The sequence below is a fragment of the Diabrotica virgifera genome, chromosome 3 (assembly GCF_917563875.1).
Source record: "Diabrotica virgifera virgifera chromosome 3, PGI_DIABVI_V3a".
NCBI classification, from domain to species: Eukaryota; Metazoa; Arthropoda; class Insecta; order Coleoptera; family Chrysomelidae; genus Diabrotica; species Diabrotica virgifera.
The window spans coordinates 241,767,753-241,788,114 of NC_065445.1; the positions used below are offsets into that span (position 1 = coordinate 241,767,753).

Consider the following 20,362-nt stretch of genomic DNA (forward strand, 5'->3'; position numbering starts at 1 on the left):
GGCATTGAATTTAAAAATAAAATTAAATACATTATACAGTCGAGCCCGTCTATTGGAATAGCCTTCGGCCAAGCAAGAGTATTCCTATAACCGGGATATTCTATTAACCGATCATTGGTGGCTAATAGAAACGTTTCGGGACCTCAAATTTCTATTCCTTAAAGCGGGATATTCCTTTAACAGGTATTCTAATAAGCGGGTTCAACCATTATAAAATAGTATAAAAATATACCTATATATTACAAACAGGTTTCGAGAGGGGTGGCTTTTTGTCGAATCATGTTTCTTGCCTAATAAATTGACTTACTATTCTCCTACATTCAACCCTATTTGTTGCTCTTTCTAACCAACTATCAATTCATTCTTTTATGAGATCTTCGAGTACGCTATCAAACCATCTTTGTCGTGTTGTTCTTTCATTGTTTTCGTGATTGGGCCCCGCTTTAGGATCATCTTTGACATCCTCTTCTTTTCCATTCTCCTCCCATGCTCCATCCATCTCATTTTCTGTGTCTTCATAAAGCGGCTAATACTTGGTTCTTTGGTTCTTTATACAGTTACTCTAGCTACGTATTATTTCGTTACACGCAACTTTCCACCGTGTTTTTGTCTCCATATTTATTAGTCCAAGTAATGAAGCTTAAAATAAGACAAAACCTCGCAATTTTTACAGAATGGATCGATTTGCTTGAAAATTTGAGAAAAAGTAGTGGATAGTCCAAGGATCAAAATCTATATGATGCCGAAAGGCGCTTTTACCATGGGGGTGGTTGCCGCCCCATCTCGGAGGTGGAAATTGTTTATTATATTTTGACGGCAAAAGTTGATAAAAACATTCATTCTAAGCAAAAAATGTTCTATACTTTTTTTGATAAAATCAATAGCTTTCGATTTATTCTCTATCGAAAGTGTTAGTTTTATATCGAAAAAATAAATGTTTTTAATCAGTTTTCTGCTAATAACTCAAAAAGCTTTCGTTTTATCAAAACAACTTTATTTAACATGAATGTACCTTTTGAAAAAATAAACAAAACGGTTTTTTATTTTTGTTAAGGCCAATAATAATCGAGTAGTTATACTTTATTATATGTTAGCTCTTCTTCGTCAAATGCTAAATATTGTAGTTTCAAAGTAAAATGACGAATAAACTATGCATTTTTTGAGGATAACTTGTTGAAACTAATTTAAAGTATAAAAATATCTATCTCCAGAAATACAAAAAAATTCTCTAGCTCAAAAATTAAGTGACTTATAATGAAAAGAATGTAAGTCGTAATTTTTTTTCAGCGAAAAAGTGATAGGAAACAACCTCCTAACCACCACCCTAATTAAAATTAGTCATTGGCCTTATTTGTTCTTCTTTATTTGTGTATTATTAATAGGTTCTAGAAGTTTGATCGGCTTAGAATGATTAGTTTTTAAAAAAATGGAGTTAAAAGCGAATAACGAATTTTTATAGTTTGCTAAAAAATGCCTTTTTCTTTAGAATAGAAGATTAGTATCAGAGATAGGAAAATATGTTTAAATATGAAATTGTAGGTTATTTAATTCCCAAGAACTTGGTTTGAAAAAATTTTTTCTACGGCAAAAATTGAGTGAATCTTAAATAAGTACCTATATCGAAAAACACTGATTTTTTTGATATAAAACTAACACTTTCGATAGCGAATAAATCGAAAACTATTAATTTTATCAAAGAAATGTATAGAACATTTTTGCTTAGGATGAACGTTTTTATTAATTTTGCCGTCAAAATATAATAAAAAATTGCCACCCACGAGATGGGGTGGCAACCACCCCTATGATAAAAGCGCATTTTAGCATCATATAGATTTTGATTCTTGAACTATCGACTACTTATTCTCAAATTTTCAAGCAAATCGTTCCTGGACTATATAGCACTGAGCATTTTCCTTTCCCATGTTTTCAATTTCTCCGTATTTGCTATTTTCATTATCCGTACCTTCCTACCATACGTCACTATGGGCCCTTATGACCATTTTACATAGTTTTAGAACTTAACTTAACTTTTTACTTTAGAACTAGAAGGTACCTAAAACTAGTACTTTTCAAAATCCTTTCACCATCTAAGGTTAAATCCTATTATAAAAATAAATATCATAGTTCCCGCCAGTTTCTCAATTTCAGGAATTTGATATCTCTCATAACCCAGTCCTTCCATCTCTTTCTGGATGTCCCTGGATGACCCAGTCCTCCCTTGGTCTTTAAGTTTCTGGTTTCCATCTGGTGATCTTCTTAACAGTTGGTCGTTTTTCTTCTCTACATGTGTCCCGGCCATCTAAGTCTGATAGCTGCGGTACAAACATAATATTTTAAATTTCCAGTGAATTGACTTGATTTGTTATTTTGCGTATGTTTAATATCTTTATACTTGGCTTATGTATCTGTCTATCTATCTATTTAGATTTCTTTGGTCCATTTTTGGATATAAGCCTCCCCACTCTTTTTTCATTCTTCTCTGTCTGTCGCTACAGTCATCCACCTAAGAGCCCACGTGCTTCTTGATATCATCTGTCCATCTTATTTGTGGCCTTCCTCTGCTTCATTTATATTCCCATGGTCTCCAATTTATAAGAGTTTTGTTCCATCGGTCCTCTTTTTGTCTTAGATTAGGTTTGTTCCAACAAGCGGCCAAACCAGTCAGAAACTATCAGCGAATAGTAGACCAGGGCGAGTAGAGGGTATAGCACTGATGACGTTATTAATTAATTAAAAGAAATCTCACTGACCAACTATTTGGCTGACGATTTATGACTAGTTTGGCTGTTAGTTTGAAACAGACCTATTGTGTCCGGCAAATCTCAATTTCAATTTTGCAACTTTTGTTCTCTCTTATCCACACGTTTCTCTTTTTATCCATTAGTCTTATGTGCAACATTTGTCTTTGCATTGCTCTTTGCGTTTTTATAATTTTCTCCATGTTTGCTTTTGTAAACGTCAACGTTTGGGAACCATAAGTAGGAAGGGAGTACGCATTGATTGTACACCTTGGTCTTAAGATGTTGTGGATATTTTTAACTCGTCTTTTGATCTCTGCTGTTTGGTTTTCCTTGTTAAGTGTTATAATTTGACCCAGATATATATTCTAAGGTGCTCTGTAAAAAAAGTACTCGTATAAGTCAATTTATTCATCTTTTCATGAGAGGCAAAACACGATAATTAATTGGCATACCTACTACCAATTTTATCTGCCGTCAAATAATTTTATTTATTTTATATTGACTTGTTCTATTGACACCAAGGTAAAGGTATAGTTCTTTATAGTATTTTTCGACACAAATAATATTTTCACCAGCTTTCACTTATTCTCTTTTTACCGAGCACCCTAGAATATAATCGTGAAGTTGTTCTACTTCATCTTGTCCAATCCTCATTTTGATGTCCTCATCTGTAATTTGTTATGATTTTGGTATTGCTATAATTAATATTAAGGCCTATCTTTCCAGTTTCTATGTTCAGTTCTATGTCCAGTTCATTTAAATATTATCGTATAATATAGTTATTTATGAAACAGTTCGTGAAGTATGCTTTTTGCGAACGCACGCGATTTTTATCCACCGCGTAAGTTCGCAAAAAGTACTTTATGCACAGTTTCATACAATATTTTATCTACGATAAACAAATAAAAAAACTGTAACTTTTCGTCACTGGAATTCATTAATATTCTACAATTTTTAGAACTTTGACATTTAAAAATCCTAACTACTTTCAAACCACAAAACTGTCAAAAATTTTGTTGTAAGTCATTGCTCATATTGTCATCACCATGACAACGCGAAAGTTAAGGATATTTGATTATATGAAAGTGTGCCAAAAAACCCATTGAAAGTGTGCGAAAAAGTAAATCCCATTTAAAATACATTGTTACTTCACGCACACTTTAAACCCTCCACGCACTGCTATCTATAATGACAGTTTTCACAAACTAAAAACTTGTACATAATATGACATAGAGTAGATAAAATTAATTTTGCTTCTATGTTTACAGTTTACGATATTCCTCATCCATGGCTGGCGAAACGAGTACGATTCCGATATAAACACCGTACTAACTGAAGCTTATCTCAGCAACTATGACGTCAATGTATTCGTGGTTGACTGGAGCAACTTAGCTGACGACCTTTACGTAAATGCAGCTTCAGCTGTTGGCGGAGTTGGGGAGATTGTTGGTGACTATATTCAATCTCTGATGAAAAATAATAATCTGGACTTGGATAGAACAGCTGTAATAGGACATTCCTTGGGAGCTCACGTTGCGGGGATAGTAGGTCTTGCTCTTCGTGGAAAACTTGACTATATTGTCGGTAAGTAAAAACAATTTTAAAAAGATTTCAAATATGTATGCTTGCTATTCCATGAATAACAACCCATTCTCGCCAGTGGCGCACACCCCCCTATATGCGACCCTATATAAAATATAACTATATACAGGGTGTCAAACTCTAGAAGACAATTTAACCAAATTCATCTAGTCCGAAAATGCTTCCTAAAGGAGCTAGAGCTATTTGAAGATGGCGTCTGGTAATTAGTTTTTCTTAAATATCTCCAGAACGCTTCTATTTAGAAAAACTAAAATTGGTACACATATTTATCTTCCAGAGGTTAATCGATTCCGTCAATTGCCAATTTCTAGAACCGGTCATAGGCGTCCGTTTTGGGTAGGGGAATGGTTATATTATCGCATAACTTTTGTTGTTTTTAATTTTTAAGTATTTTTGAGTCTGGATTATTAAAATATAAAGTATTATAGTACTAAAAGGTACTCTTCTTTTAAGTCGATAGAAGACACCGTTTTCTAGAAAAATCAATTTGAAAATTTTTCGTTTTTTTTTAATATCAAAAAAAAATTAAAAAAACTATTTAGAAAAACGAAAACTGGCACGTTAATTTATATTCCACAGATGAATCGATTTCATTACTTGAAAATTTCTAGTAGCGGTCATATGCGTCCGTTTTGGGCAGGTCAACGGTTATTTTATCGCATAACTTTTTTGTCTTTAATTTTTAAGAATTTTTGACACTAGATTATTAAATTGAGAGGTATTCAAGTACTAAAAGTTACTCTTGCTTTAAGTTGGTAAAACACACCGTTTTTTTTTTAATTTTTTCGAATTTTTTTTCAAGATCAGGAAACGAAAAATTTTTAAATCAATTTTTCTAGAAAACGGTGTGCCTATCCTACCGACTTAATCCTACCGACTTAAAGCAAGAGTACCTTTTAGTATTAGAATACCTCACAATTTAATAATCCAGTATCAAAAATGCTTCAAAGTTAAAGACAACAAAGTTATGCGATCAAAATACCGTTGCCCCACCCAAAACGAACAGTGAATGGAATCGATGTATGTCTAAAAGTTAAATTATGTGTACCAATTTTCGTTTTTCTAACTAGAAACGTTCTGGAGATCAGTGGCGGCCCGTCAGGGTGGGCAGGGTCGGCAGTGCCGACCCACACATTTATAGATACTTATAGGTTTTTTTAATATTTGTATCTGTGAAATAAAAAAAAAATCTATCAGATAATACAGACTAAATTTTATTCATGGTTTTTAAAAGGATTTGATCAATCCGAGCATTAAGTGATCCCTGCGCATAACAGACTTCTCAAAAAATTAATGATCCGAGCCATTCATCTGACTTTTCGGCTTGCCGTCCCCAACTTCGTAGCTTGATGATTTACACGTAAAACTCAACGAAATAACAAGTCGATGAGCAAGCGAACATTACATTCTTTCCGTGGGCAATAGCAGATACGGCATGGCAGGTTAAGCGGCAGGTACGGCATATTTCGGTCTGCCGGTTGGTGTTTCCTTTGGAAGCATGCATCGGCAGAAATTGTCAAAAATAATCACGCCGTTTTACGTCGTTTAATTGATATTGTAATTTTTTTAAGTTGTCAGGAATTATCATTTAGTGGACACGATGGATCGAAGCATTTGTTAAAAATCAAAGTAATTATAGAGAATTAATAAAATTATTTTAGAAATATGTAGTACCTATGTATTTACTTTCTGATTCGAAGTGTATTCGTAATAGAGAATGAACTAATACATATAATCAAATAGTTACATTTTGAAAAACGTTGTTGAATCTGAGATTTAGAAAACCATTTGCTTTTCACTGGAAGTAGATGAAACTTCTGATTATCATGTCATTCACAATTATCAATTATTGTTGTTCGACACGCGTTACGTAGTAATATTTATGAGAGGTTTTTAGGTTTTAGAGACGTGAGTAAAAGCAATAAGGCAGAATATATTTTTGGTGTTTTAAAGAACAGATTCAAATATTTTTATATCAAAAATAAATTGGAAGGCAAACTGGGGCAATCTTATGACGGCATTGCTGTGATAAGTGGTGAATTGAATGGTCTCCAGACAAAAGTTAAAACTATTGCATCACAAGCTTTATTTACTCACTATTATGCGCATATAATGAATTTAGTTTTACATAAGTGTAAAGAAATAAAGAATATCGTCTTTTCTTGCCAGTTTAGCTCACCTAAACGGATTATTGCTTTAGAACAAATTTGTTTCGAAAAAAAGCGAACAGTTTGTCAGACGCGATGAAATTTTAAATCTCGGTTAGTTTTATCTAAGCAGATTATCTCTGGTAGTTTTAGTATCTGTAGCAGATTTTCGTGAACAGCTTTTGGAAGTTTTTGATTTTATTATCGAAGGCGATGATTTTGAAAGTGGCGATACCTCGATCCGTGAAGCAATCGGTTTGAGAACTTTATTAAATAATAATTACTCTTTTAATATTCTTTTAAATATTTTTAAGACAGAGTTTGCCCAAGATATTCCTTGTTGTTCAAAATCAGTCAACTGACATTATTTATTTCAAAAATAGAATACGAAAGCTGGTGCAAAATCTCAGAGATTTTCGTAATGATAGTAGTTTCCAATATAAACGCATTGACGTTTTCGATTCGCTTGATATTTCCGAACCATCCCAAAAAAGACAACGACATGATACATATCTCGAAAAACGAGTAAGTATATCTTGAAATTTTGGATACCTACTATTATATGCAAATAGATACTCGTTTTTCGAATTTTAAAGATTTGCAAATTTTTGACCTCTTTGACGATTCAAAATTTAAAAGTTACCTTCGCCAAAGAATTTCCAAGATATTTATTATTACAAGTTAGGTACTTAAAAATTATGCCGATCCATATATTTTCATAAAGTGGGATAAGTTACAAAATATGTATGTATAATTCTATGTAGTAAGTACTGCAATTCATTACAAAAAACTGTTCATCAATTTTCTTATTACCACCAATTTCTGCCTCAAATAAACATGATTTACCTTGTCTCAAAAGAATCAACACATATTGTCGAAACACCATGAAACAAGAGAGAATGTCAAGTACATCAAATAAAAAAAAATCAAAAAACAACAAAATCTCCTATGATAATTTAAGCCATTTAGTTTGATGGTATACCTATATGAGGAGACAAAAAAAAGCTTGCCGACCCTGTCTCCAAGGCCACGAGCCGCCACTGCTGGAGATATTTAAGAAAAACTAATTACAAGACGCCATCTTTAAAGAGCTCTAGCTCTCTTAGGAAGCATTTTCGGACTAGGTGAATTTGGTTAAATTGTCGGAAAACTATCTGAGGAATATCCTGTCTTCGTTTGTCGGTAGAGTTTCTGGACACCCTGTATACGCGAAATTTTCGAATCTGTCATCCTGAATTCTGTCAACCTCTGCTACCAATTGGTATAACATCACCTCCATAGTTTTTCTATTCGTTTATGCCCTCTCGTTTTAAATGTATCTTCGTTGATTTTTCTTGACTATACAGGGTGTCCCGAAAAGATTGGTCATAAATTATACTACAGATTCTGTGGTCAAAAATAAGTTGATTGAACCGCACTTACCTATATACAATAATGCACACAAAAAAAGTTACAGCCCTTTGAAATTACAAACTTAAAATAGATTTTTTTTTCATATATCGAAATCTCTTAGAGATTTTTTATTGAAAATAGACATGTGGCATTCTTATAGTAGCAACATCTTAAAAAAAAATTAAAGTGAAATTAGTGCATCCCATAAAAAATTTATGGGGGTTTTGTTCCCTTAAACCCCCCAAACTTTTGTGTATGTTCAAATTAAATTATTATTGTTGCACTATTAGGTAAACACAATGTTTTAAAACTTTTTTGCCTCTTAGTACTTTTTCGATAAGCCAGTAATTATCGAGATATTTTGAATATTTTTCGAATCCACCACATATTTGTATAATATGGTTAAGTACGATTATAGAGAGCTGTTAATAATCCGAAAATTTATTTATAATAACATAATTAGGTATATTTTGAAAAAGAAGCCACATCTCGATAAAAACACTAAGAGGCAAAAAAGTTTTAGAACACTGTGTTTAACTAATGGTACCACAATAATAGTTTAATTGGAACGTACACAAACATTTGGGGGGTTTAAAGGAACAAAACCCCCATAAACCATAAATTTTTTATGTAAACATATTAAAAAAGAAGCCGCATCCCGATAACAACTGGCTTATCTTAAAAATTCCAAGAGACAAAAAAGTTTTAGAAACGTTGTGTTTAACTAATGGTACCACAATAATGAATTCATTGGAACGTACACAAAAGTTTGGGGGGGGGGGTTAGTTTTATGGGGTGGACAAATTTTACTATAATTTTGTTTCAAAATGTTCCTGCCATAAGAGTACTCGATGTCCATTTTCAATAAAAAATCTCTAATAGTTTTCGATATATTGAAAAAAAATCACATTTGTACTAAGGTAAGTTAGGTTCAATCGAACTATTTTTGATCCCAGAATGTGTGGTATAATTTATGACCAATCTTTGGGACAACCTGTATATTCCAGGTCAAAACTAAACAGAATTGATAATAACAAGTCTCATTTTCTAACTCCTATATTCATGAAAAATTCCTCTGTGTATCCTATTTGGGTTTTTAGACCTACTACAGTAGTGTTCATTGTCATTTTTATTAATCATCTTACTTTGTAGTATTTCTATTTCTCTCATTCCTCTCTAAGGCGCCGCGAATTTCTCCGTAGGCGTCCACAGTACATTGTCTTGTCAGGCAAGATGTTATAATATATAATCAGGATTAAATGATCCTGTTTTTAGCAATGCGAAGCATTTGTGGATTGTAACCCTTACAAAGGTTTTTGGCTAGCTCAGCCTGGCGTAGGTCCTCTGTTGTGCAACAATAAATCACTTTTCCAAGGATCTAAGGAAGGTTAATCAATAAAATTCAAAAGTAACTTCACATATTTATTTATTAACCCCGGTAAATCAATCAGATACACATTATTGCTATTTGAATACATAGAACAAAGGAAATTGATGATTATTAACGAAGAAATTTGTTGCCAAGGAAATTAATTTTGCCGTAGCACTTTGCTAACGCTTGACCGCAAGAGGGCTACTTATCTTTTGCGTCGGTCGAGGGATTTCCGTTGTTGTCCTCAGGTCTTGGAGGGACTTCGGCTCCACGTAACCTCTGTTGACTGAAGGTATTCGGATGCAGACCCTTATTGTAGTTGAGTCGGCACCGGTGCAGAACGGCGGATAGATTGTACTTGATGCATACAGCATGGGAATAGGCTCTCCCCAGCGACTAAGAAAAAAAAAACACAGTGCGTATTACTATGGGTATAATAGCACATAAGATCCACGTTTGGCAAGGAGACCCAGTTCGCATATAAGTAGACCGTCCTACTCAAGTCAAACGGTGGCAACTAATACCACTGAACATAATCTCCTTGCCTAACGAAGATACACAAAGGTAAAAATTGTAATTAAAAACTGAATAAGAATTAATGATAGCAATAAGCGTAAAAAAAATAAAGACAATAATAAAGAAAAAAAAAATCTCAAGCATTGCTAAGGATCGCTCACTAAAATATTTGCTGAAAAGCATAAGGTAAATTAGAATTAAGAAAATAATTACCCCAAATAAGTTGGGAAAAACTTCTTGTTGTAGATATTATTTCATTGGTTTAACTTGTTTCAAGTTTTATTCAAAAGAGAACAAATTATATTTTATGAAGATACTCATTTTTAAGTGGTTAAAATATTGGAGAAAAACTAGTACTCGAATATATTTGATGCTCGCTAATTACAATAAATAGTTCGGATTTTAGAAAATTATTATTTAAAATACGTTATAGGAATAAGACAGGAGCTAGAACAATAATTGAAGCGCTGAACTTAACTGATTACTTAACTTAATTGATTTTTGAATAGCGAATGGGAACTTAATTTGAAAGGAAAGACTGCAGAATGAAGTGTAAACTAAAACGAAAAGGCTTGGAACGAAAATTAACTCAAATGTCAAAGAAACAAAATGAAGAGAAAATCTATATATGAGAAGTAAAACACAAAGGAAGACAATAGGAGAAACGATAGAAAGGAAATGGAAGATTATAACGTTACAGGATTCCTGTGCACAGACCTCTCTTACCCTCTGTATTTCCTTTAAATAGTATTAATTGCTGAAATTTGTATCATTCTCCTAGTAATATGTGCCCCAAGTATGCAGTCTTCTTACTTTCACATTTCTTTCATAGCTACCAGTAATGTTGATCTATTTATTAAATCTGTAAAAATTTATTGTTAGGAATCTGTAAAAAGTAAATCAATTTCTGTTTTATATTGACTTGCAATTAGTAAATTTGCAATGTATTGTCCTAAGCTATTCGTCGTTGCTTCGGCCAGCCTTCGTTGTACTAAGGTTGACATGATTTTTATATTTATTAAATCGTATATTTTTTCTCTTAATCTATCTATCCTATATTTAATAAGCTCCATATTAATGCCGCCGGTTCGGTGCATGGACCGACTATTTTTAATTTCCTCAACTTCGTCTTTGGTTGGTTTTTAGCTGGTTTATTACCGTCATGATCTGTTCTTCCACTTTTTAATTTCGATAAGGACCTATATGTGCTTGCTTTGCTTTGCGGTTAATTCTTTAAAACAATCAGTCCAGATTTTTTTAATCTATTCGTCATTTTCTCATACTTTCTTTCTTCCATCATTTATGCATTTTTTCCTTTTTAAAGGTTTTGTTCTGCTAGCTTTTTTTAGAGATTGCTTTGGTGTTCCTGTTATTGATTTCTTTTTCTATTCACTTACCTAACCAGGTTTGTTTGCTTCCTTATTTTTTTCTTACATTCTTTCCCTAATTTGCTTCTCAACTTTTGCAAACCAGCCTCAACAAAATGCAAACTTGGCTAAAACGGTGGGGTTTTCAAACAAATGAAACAAAGTCGGTTCATATTACCTTCACAACCCGTAAAGGTCACTGGCCGCTTGTATATATCAACAACCACCAACTAAAATAGCAAGCAACAGTCAAATACCTTGGAATGCACCTGGATCAAAGATTAAACTGTAGAACACACATTTTTATGAAGCGTAAACAACTTGGTCTCAAATTACACAATTTTTACTGGCTGATTGGTCACAAATCATCACTTTCGATGAAAAATAAAGTACTTGTCTACAAAGCAATTTTGAAGCCAATATGGAGTTACTAGATCCAACTTTGGGGTACTGCATCAAACTCCAATATCGAAATCTTGGAGAGGTTCCAGTCGAAGGTTCTTCGAATAATCACAAATGCCCCATGGTATGTTGCAAATAATATTATTAGACGCGATATAGAAATTGCAACAGTAAAAGAAGAAATTACTAACTTCGCACAGAAATGCGAAGACAGACTGACACAACATCCAAATGTACTAGCAAGAAACCTGATGAGACAAATAGTCAGACGAAGACTTAGACCAAATACACCTAGTGATTTAAAATCAACAAGAGACAGAATTACAGAGACAATCAATTTTATATCTATGTAAAATATTTGTAAAGAAAATGATTAATGAATCATTTTCTCCAAGTCACCTACACTAGTGGTCACAACACTTACTCATTGTAACTTGTTGTACAGATTGTAAATAAATTGGGAGGTTAAATAAAAAAAATCCCTAATTTGTTGTATTCTCTCTTACATTCCTGCCTATGTGTTCTTATCCACTCTTGTCTTATCCTTTTCTTTTTTTCCTTCAAATTATTTAACAGCTTTCAATTTTATTACGTTTAATTTGTAGATCATTATAATTTATACAAACATTTTTAGGTTTGGATCCTGCATTACCTTTGTTTTTAATTGTTCACGATGACTTCAGATTGGACGCCACGGATGCTAAGTTTGTTCAAGTGATTCACACTTGTGCCGGTTTTCTTGGTATCGACTTCAATATTGGACATTCCGATTACTTCCCTAACGGTGGAAGAGACCAACCAGGTTGTTGGATGGATGTAGTAGGTAAGACCTAAGCAATGTGAAAGCATTGAATTGTCCATATTAATTCCCAGGACACCATCCTTTTTTAAAAAGATTACAAAAGTCTTAAAAATGGTTTTACCTGCTTTTAGAAATGCAACCGGAAGTACGGTTTTAAAATCACCGCAATAGCACAAGCGATATCGATAGCTCAGTGTGAAAACCTAGTATCTCACTTCACAGAAAATTTTACAGGAGAGACTTTAAACTTAATTTCTACATACTATAACTTAAAACAAAAAAACTATGTTTACATCTTTTTGATTCTGAGTATGTTTAGATCATTACACATACATTTTTCATATATATTTTGGGTTAGAGTATGCAGAAATTCAGTTTAAAGTCACTCATGTAAAATTTTCTGTACAATGAGATACGAGGTTTTCACACTAAGCCATCGATATATTATTCGACGCGCCTTAACAAGACGAGAGCAAACATATACTTCCGGTTTAATGACTGTCGGCCCGTCTGTCCGTCCGTTCGCAAATATAACTCCCCCGTCATCATACCACATAGAATGACAAATGAGTCGTCGAATGAAAGCTTAAAATCTAAAAATTGTACTAAAGGTGATAAATTTGACCTAGGCCTTCCGGTTCTAAATATGTAAATGGAGGTACTATTTTAAAATCACCGGAATAGTACTAGCTATATATTATTCGACGCGCCTTAGCAAGACGAGAACAAAAAATATATACTTCTTGTTTCATGACTCTCGGTCCGTATGTTCGTCCGTCCGAGCATATAATCTCCTTCGTTATTAATACAGGTAAAATAACAAGTGAGGTATCTAATGAAAGCTTATAACCCAGGGATGATATTATAGATGAAAAATTTGACGTTAAAGTTGCAACCAGTAGTGGTTGCAACTATAACAGGGGGTTATAATGCTTTGCATACTTTTGGTTTTTATATAATTTCCAGATAATAATAACAGGAAGTGCCATATTATAGTCGCAGAGATAGTACCTGTGACATATCAATCGAAGCGTATTGAAAAGTCAAGGTTGAATATTTATTACCGGTTTTGAAGTCGTTTCTGTTTAAAAAATTATGACATAAATTTTAGTAAAAATGACTCAAAATTAGTGAAATCGTAAATGAATCGACGCAAAATTACACGAAGTGTCCAAATATGGACTTCCGGTTCTGTTTTCGATTATTATGAGTGAAAACCTAGGACTTACGAAGTCCAAATACTTGTTTATAAGTATGTACTAAATGATAATTATTTTTATTTCAGGTACATGTGCACATGGAAGATCTTTTAGATACTTTGCAGAATCTATAAAATCTGGGGGATTCATTGCAAGGAAATGCAATAATTACAATGATTTTCAATACAATAATTGCTCCAAAGAATCCTCTAATATGGGCGAATATCATATTGATAAAAGGTAAGTAGTAAATGAAAAGATGCACAATGTATCCTTGTTAACCCTCGTAAGGCGGTGCTTAGATTCTTACGTAAACAACGGTGCGGGATGCATTTGCACCCCATCCGTATATCCATTTTTTTTATATGTGAACGTTGGGGAAATTGATTTGAAAAATAATTATGACTTGTTTTTCATATTATGAAATATAATTTTACAAACAAAGTACTCATTTCTTCTTAAAAACAATATTATCGCTGCAGGACAAACACATGAAATTTTTCACAGTGTGAGCAACACAAAGTATTTACACACAATACAGTTATGCCGGGACTGTCGGCCTTTTTTTTCTGACAAAAACACCGATATTGCCCCATAACTCTGTTAGTTCCAGGTGGAACAGCAGAAACGTCTAATTCAGGATGAAATTTTCATCATTTGCACCTTACAGTCATTTTTCCAAAAAAACAGGTAAACGCAAAGAGTTTTAAATGCTGTAATGGGTGGAATGCGTTTAGAATTTAATTTAATGCGAATAAAAAAATGGACAAAAATCAAAAAAATTTATTATCAAAGATAGGTGAGAAAAACGAGGTCTGGGGTGCAGCTGCACCCCGCACCGTCTTACGAGGGATAATCTTAAGCGGTATTCCTGTTACTAAGTTTAGCAATTATCATGACTACGCATAACCTTGGATTATACGCTAATTTTGTAGGCACTGTATGTCCGACATCTTTCTTTTTCGTCTATTCAATTTATCTTCCTTTTTTTGTTAATCTTGATCTTGATCTAAGATCAACGCTCGTAACCTAATTCACCTACGAGAACTTCAGAATTCTTCTATATTGTTCTTCTATAAAGTGCCCTCTCAGGGATGGAGGTTGGCTACTACAATTGCAAATTATTGTTTGTGTTCAGCTGTTCTTATTAGCTGTTCAAAATTTAGACCCGTCTATTGTCGGATGTTTCTTAGCCACGATAGTCTATTCCTTTCTAGTCCACTCTTTCCCTCGATCTTTCTGTTCACTAGTAATGGAGCATATTGGTACTAATTTTTTCTTAGGATGTGATCTAGGTATGTTTTTCTAACTTTTACTTTGTTGAAAATTTCTCGTTCTTTAACTATTCTATGCAGCTCTTCTTCGTTTGAGGTATATGATGTCCATAGCTCCACGAAATTTTGAGGATTCTCCGGTAGACCCACACTTCTATAGCCTCCAATTTATTTACGGTTACTGTTTAAGGGTCCATGTTTCCACTTCGGAAATCATTTTCAAAATACTATCAGGTAAATAATAGGTAGGTATAGATAGAACTGAAATTTTAAAAGCTGTGATTTCTCCTACTTTTTCGCCTTATTTCTCTATTGTATCTTGCATTATGAACATTTTATTTATTTAGTATAAAAATCTTTATTTGTTTCGTATGAAGATATTTATTGTATGTGTATATTTTTAGGGCTTCCGGTGCATATTATTTGGACACCAATGATGATCCACCATATGCCAAAAACTGACCGAAAATGTATACGATCATTAAAATAATATAAAGGCATTTTAGAGAAGGCGAAAACGGCAGGTTCGTTAAAAAAATATTCCCATGAGACTATTTTGCATAATCTTATCCGTGAGACATCCCAGAATAAGGTTCAAGAAGTTGCCTACGTAAAAAGTGGTCCAAAATTTTTTTTCAATTTTTTTTAATCAAATTGCAAAAATCAATATTTTCGGCCCGAACACATTTTTTTAGGTTTTGTGGACCATTTTGGACAAAAAAGGTCTCTTATAATTTTTCTCTAAAGTCGCTCGTTTTCGAGTTATAAGCAATTTAAAATTGAAAAGACGAAAAATGGCGATTTTAAAGGATTAATAACTCGGTTAAAAATTATTATTTTGAAATTCAGAAAGTGACCAAATCAAATATTATAGCCTCCACTACACGATCCTGAATATATGTGTGTCATTAATTTATTACTAAGCTGTTATTTTTAATTATTTAATTATTAATAATAAGCCGTAAAATCGTATTGACGCGGCTGTAAATGTGAGTGCGAGTAAGAGGCACCATTAACTGCCGGAATGGCATCTCTCTCGCACTCATCATTGCCGGCCGCCTAATACGTGCATGGGGCTTATTATTTTTACTTAAAAATAACAGCTTAGTGATAAAATAATGACAAAAATTTCTTCAGGATCAGGCGGGCTTTAAACTTTTATTGATCACTTTCTGACTTTCATAATAATAAATTTTAACCGAGTTATTAGGCCTTAAAAATAGCTCGTTTTTTCAATTTTAAATTGCTTACCTATAACTCTAAAACGAGCAATTTTATAGAAAAAATTATAAGCGACCTTTTTTGTCCAGAATGTTCCAAAAACTCTAAAAAAACGTGTTAGGGCCAAAAATATTGATTTTTGCAATTTGATTAAAAAAATTAAAAAAAAAATTTGGACCACTTTTCACGTGGGCAACTTTTTGAACCTTATTCTGAGATGTCTCACGAATATGATTATGCAAAATAATCTCATGGGAATATTTTCTCAAACGAACAAGGTTTCGCCTTGTCTATTTGGTCGTTTTCTGTTTTAAGAGAATATATTTTTAGTTTTTTAGTGCGTAAAATAAAAACGTCACTGATAATTATCTTATAGTAAATCGATGTTTTTAAGAATGTGTGATATAGATAATAAAGATAACATTATTATTTTTTGTTTTAATGTACGATTTAAATAATTCAAAGCTTGGCTAAAGGTTCATAAATATAAATACTTGGGACATAAAATCCAAAGTACACCGCACAAACCTTATGGAAGTTAGGTCCCAGTGGATTTAGTTCATTCTTTGGGAAAATACACTTTGAAGCATCCTGATAAGAAGTTCTCACGGGCACATCTCGATCGTATGAAGGATTTTCAAGATATAGAGGCACAAACTCGGAAAATTATAAGATTTACCGAGTATTCCAATTCCCTCAGTTACAGGTTATCTGACAACATGTAGAAATTTGTGTCAAAGTAAAGTACTAGCAGTCTATCTGGCTATCCAATCGCGACCTTTACTTTGGCCTTGACCTTCAAGGGACGTCATCTAGAGTTTCGAGGATTCTCGGCGTTAAATTGATAGAAACAGGTTGCTCATGGGTTTTTGGGATCGCTAAATACGAATATGCCATCAGAATTGATGGCATATTCTCTCGGGGGAACCTGTAACCCCTAGAGAGCGCGTCCCCAAGGTGGCGGATAGGGGCATGTCCTCACCAGCCTAGTGCTGGCGGATAGGTAGGAAATAAAATACTACCCGCGGACCAACAGGTAGGGCGGAGGATGCTCTAAAGCTGTAGAGAAAGCAAACCCTCTAGGAGAAGGAATACTCCAAAATCAAACCCTGGTCCTCCAGGTCGGGGGTTGAGGCATCGGGTTAACTCCCCGTTACTCGGAAAAATTCAAACTGTTAAAAAACCTAGCGAAACGCCTCGGAATCGATTGATTATAAAACGACGACACATGTTACGGAAAAGGATGACGAATATTGGAACTTGGAACGTACAAGGGTTTAAACAAAAAATAAATGAAGTAATACACGAAATAAATAGACTGAACCTAGACATCGCAGTGATTACCGAAACAAAACGAAAGGGTCAAGGATCAGAAAATATCGGAGAATATGATTACTTCTACAGCGGGGTACCAAAGGAGAAAAGAGCCCAACAAGGTGTAGGTATACTTATACGCAAGAAACTAAGGAGATTCATAACTGCTTGGGAAGCCATCAGCGAAAGGCTCATAAAAATGAATCTAACTATCAAAGGAAAAAAGATTACGATTATTGGAGTATATGCAGTAAACGATGATGCACTGGTGAATATTAAGGACGACTTTTTTGAAAAGCTACATTCAGAAATTGCAAATATCGGCAGATCACGAGAAATTATAATCTTGGGGGACCTAAACAGTAGAACAGGCAAGAAACAGCACAATAAAGTCATAGGCCAATATGGTGAAGAAGCTATAAATGACAATGGTACTAGGCTAATAGCCTTATGCGAACAAAATGATATGAAAATCACAAACGGATTCTTCCAACACCGAGATATCCATAAATATACATGGACACAAAATACCCGAGGGCTGAAATCAATCATAGACTATACAATCATAAGACAAAAGACTAAATTGATTGTACAGTATGTGCGGGTATATAGAGGAGCCACTTGCGGCAGTGACCACCATCTATTAAAAACAAAGCTCACAATAGGAATAGATAGAGCAAGAGATTTAAAAGAAGCTGCAGCGGAAATAGAAAAATTAACAGAAAAGAAATACAACCTAAACAGCTTAGAACAAGAAAGCGTGAGGGATTTATACAGGAGTAGATTAGATAAAAAGTTAGAAACCATGCAATTTACCAGCAATGAAGAGCATTATCATTATATAAAAACATGTCTTCAGGAAGCAGCAAGAGAGGCCCTCGGACTCCAAATAAAAAACCACAGAAAAACTCCGTATTGGTGGGACGAAGAAATAGAACAAGAGATTAAAAATAAAAGAGAGAAGTATAAAAAATTTCTGAACACAAGGACCGACGCCGATAAGGTAGAATACAAGAGGGTCCAAGCTAAAGTGCGAAAAATGATATGCCAAAAGAAGAATGAGGCTTGGGAGCAAAAGTGTAACATGATTAACACACATTTAGGAGGACGGAGAAGTACAGAAAGTTGGAAAGTATTAAAATCGCTACGACAGGAAAAGAAAAGAGATATAATATCAGCAATCACACCGGATCAATGGGACGAATATTTTATCCGGCGGAATTTTTAAATAACAGTGATACCAGCAATGTAAATATCTTAGCCTCACCATTACGGGTAACAACAAAAGAAGTAGAAGAAGTATGTAAGTTTTTAAAAAATAACAAAGCACCAGGACCAGGGAACATACCAGCTGAACTAATAAAATATGGCACAACAAAATTATATGAAAACCTGGCTAAACTCTTTCAAAGATGCATCAACGGAGCGGAAATCCCAGAAGAATGGAAGACATCATGGATATCCACCATACATAAAAAAGGCAGACGGGATCAATGTGACAACTACAGAGGCATCGCTGTAACGAACTCGATCAGCCGAATATACGGAAAACTGATTAAAAATAAAATCGAAAACGAATATAAAGATATAGAAGCTGAAGAACAGGCAGGATTCAGGGCAGGGAGATCAACGGTTGACCATCTGTTTTGTATTGCACAGATTATTGAGAAGAAACTGGCCGTCAACCAGGAGGTGCATCTGTTATATGTGGACTTAAGAAAAGCGTATGATAGCATCCCACAAAACAAACTATGGGAAGCATTAGAGGAAACCCATATAAGCGCAAATTTAATAACAGCGACGAAACGATTGTATACCAAAACTGCATCAAGGGTGAAAGTTGGAAGCAGGCTATCGAGAGGATTCCAAGTTAGCAAAGGCCTAAAACAAGGGTGCTGCCTTTCACCGACATTATTTAAGATCTACCTCGAACAAACTCTAAAACTTTGGAAACGCAAATGCAAAAACATGGGATTACCGATCAGCAACAATACAATATACACTTTGTCATTTGCAGACGACCAACTTGTACTAGCGCAAGACTACGATGATATAGAATATATGACAAGGAAATTAATAGAGGAGTACAAAAAAGGTGGTTTGGAAATAAACATAAAGAAGACCGAATATATGTGTATCGGTGGGACACAGCAGGACCTTACACTGGGGAATGGCGAAATTATTAAACATTACGACGCATATAAATACCTTCGTATGACCATCACACAAGAAGGAAGCGCAGACCGGACGATAGAAGAAAGAAACAACCAGGGAAGAAAAGCAATTACCCTTCTCAATAGCATCCTGTGGGACCAGTCAATATCAAACAACAACAAACATAGAATATACAATACAATTGTTAAGAGTATAATCACTTACAGCAGTGAAGTATGGCAAATAAAAGAAAGATACAAGAGAAAACTTGAAGCAACAGAAATGGATTTCTGGAGGCGCTCAGCAGGAAAATCAAGATTAGAAAGGGTAACCAACAACAGAATTAGGGAAATAATTAATGTGAAACACACAATAGTAGATGACATTAGTGCCAAACAGCTTAGATGGTATGGACACGTACAAAGAATGTCCGAAGAACGACTCCCGAAACAAATCCTAACGTGGACCCCTCATGGTAGACGAAAAAGAGGAAGACCCCGCCTGAGTTGGAGAGAAGGCATAAATCGAGAAATGAGAGAAAGAGAATTGGATGAAGACCTTTGGATGGACCGAAGTGAATGGCGATTAGGCATCGGAAGACGTAGGAGAACGTTTTAAAACCGATATATATATGTATATATATATATATATATATATATATATATATATATATATATATATATATATATATATATATATATATATATATATATACATCAGAATTGATCCCCGGAGCACGTAATGACCAGGGCCACTGCAAGGGACGTCATCTTCCAGAGTTTCAAAAGTTCTCGGCATTTAATTGATGCAAATGAATTAGTGGAGGGTTTTTGAGGTCGCTAAACACGACTATGCCACC

General features: G+C 34.1%; 1 protein-coding gene across 1 annotated transcript in view; it reads left to right on the top strand.

The window, feature by feature from the left end:
* LOC114325855 (uncharacterized) overlaps nucleotides 1-16,464 on the top strand; it is a 55,853-nt gene extending 39,389 nt beyond the window's left edge. The window contains exons 8-11 of the mRNA XM_050647697.1: nucleotides 4,010-4,325; nucleotides 12,174-12,362; nucleotides 13,627-13,780; nucleotides 15,219-16,464. Coding sequence (XP_050503654.1) covers nucleotides 4,010-4,325; nucleotides 12,174-12,362; nucleotides 13,627-13,780; nucleotides 15,219-15,276 — 717 coding nt within the window. The 3' untranslated portion in view covers nucleotides 15,277-16,464. The remainder of the gene's footprint in view (nucleotides 1-4,009; nucleotides 4,326-12,173; nucleotides 12,363-13,626; nucleotides 13,781-15,218) is intronic.
* The last annotated feature ends 3,898 nt before the right edge of the window (nucleotides 16,465-20,362 follow it).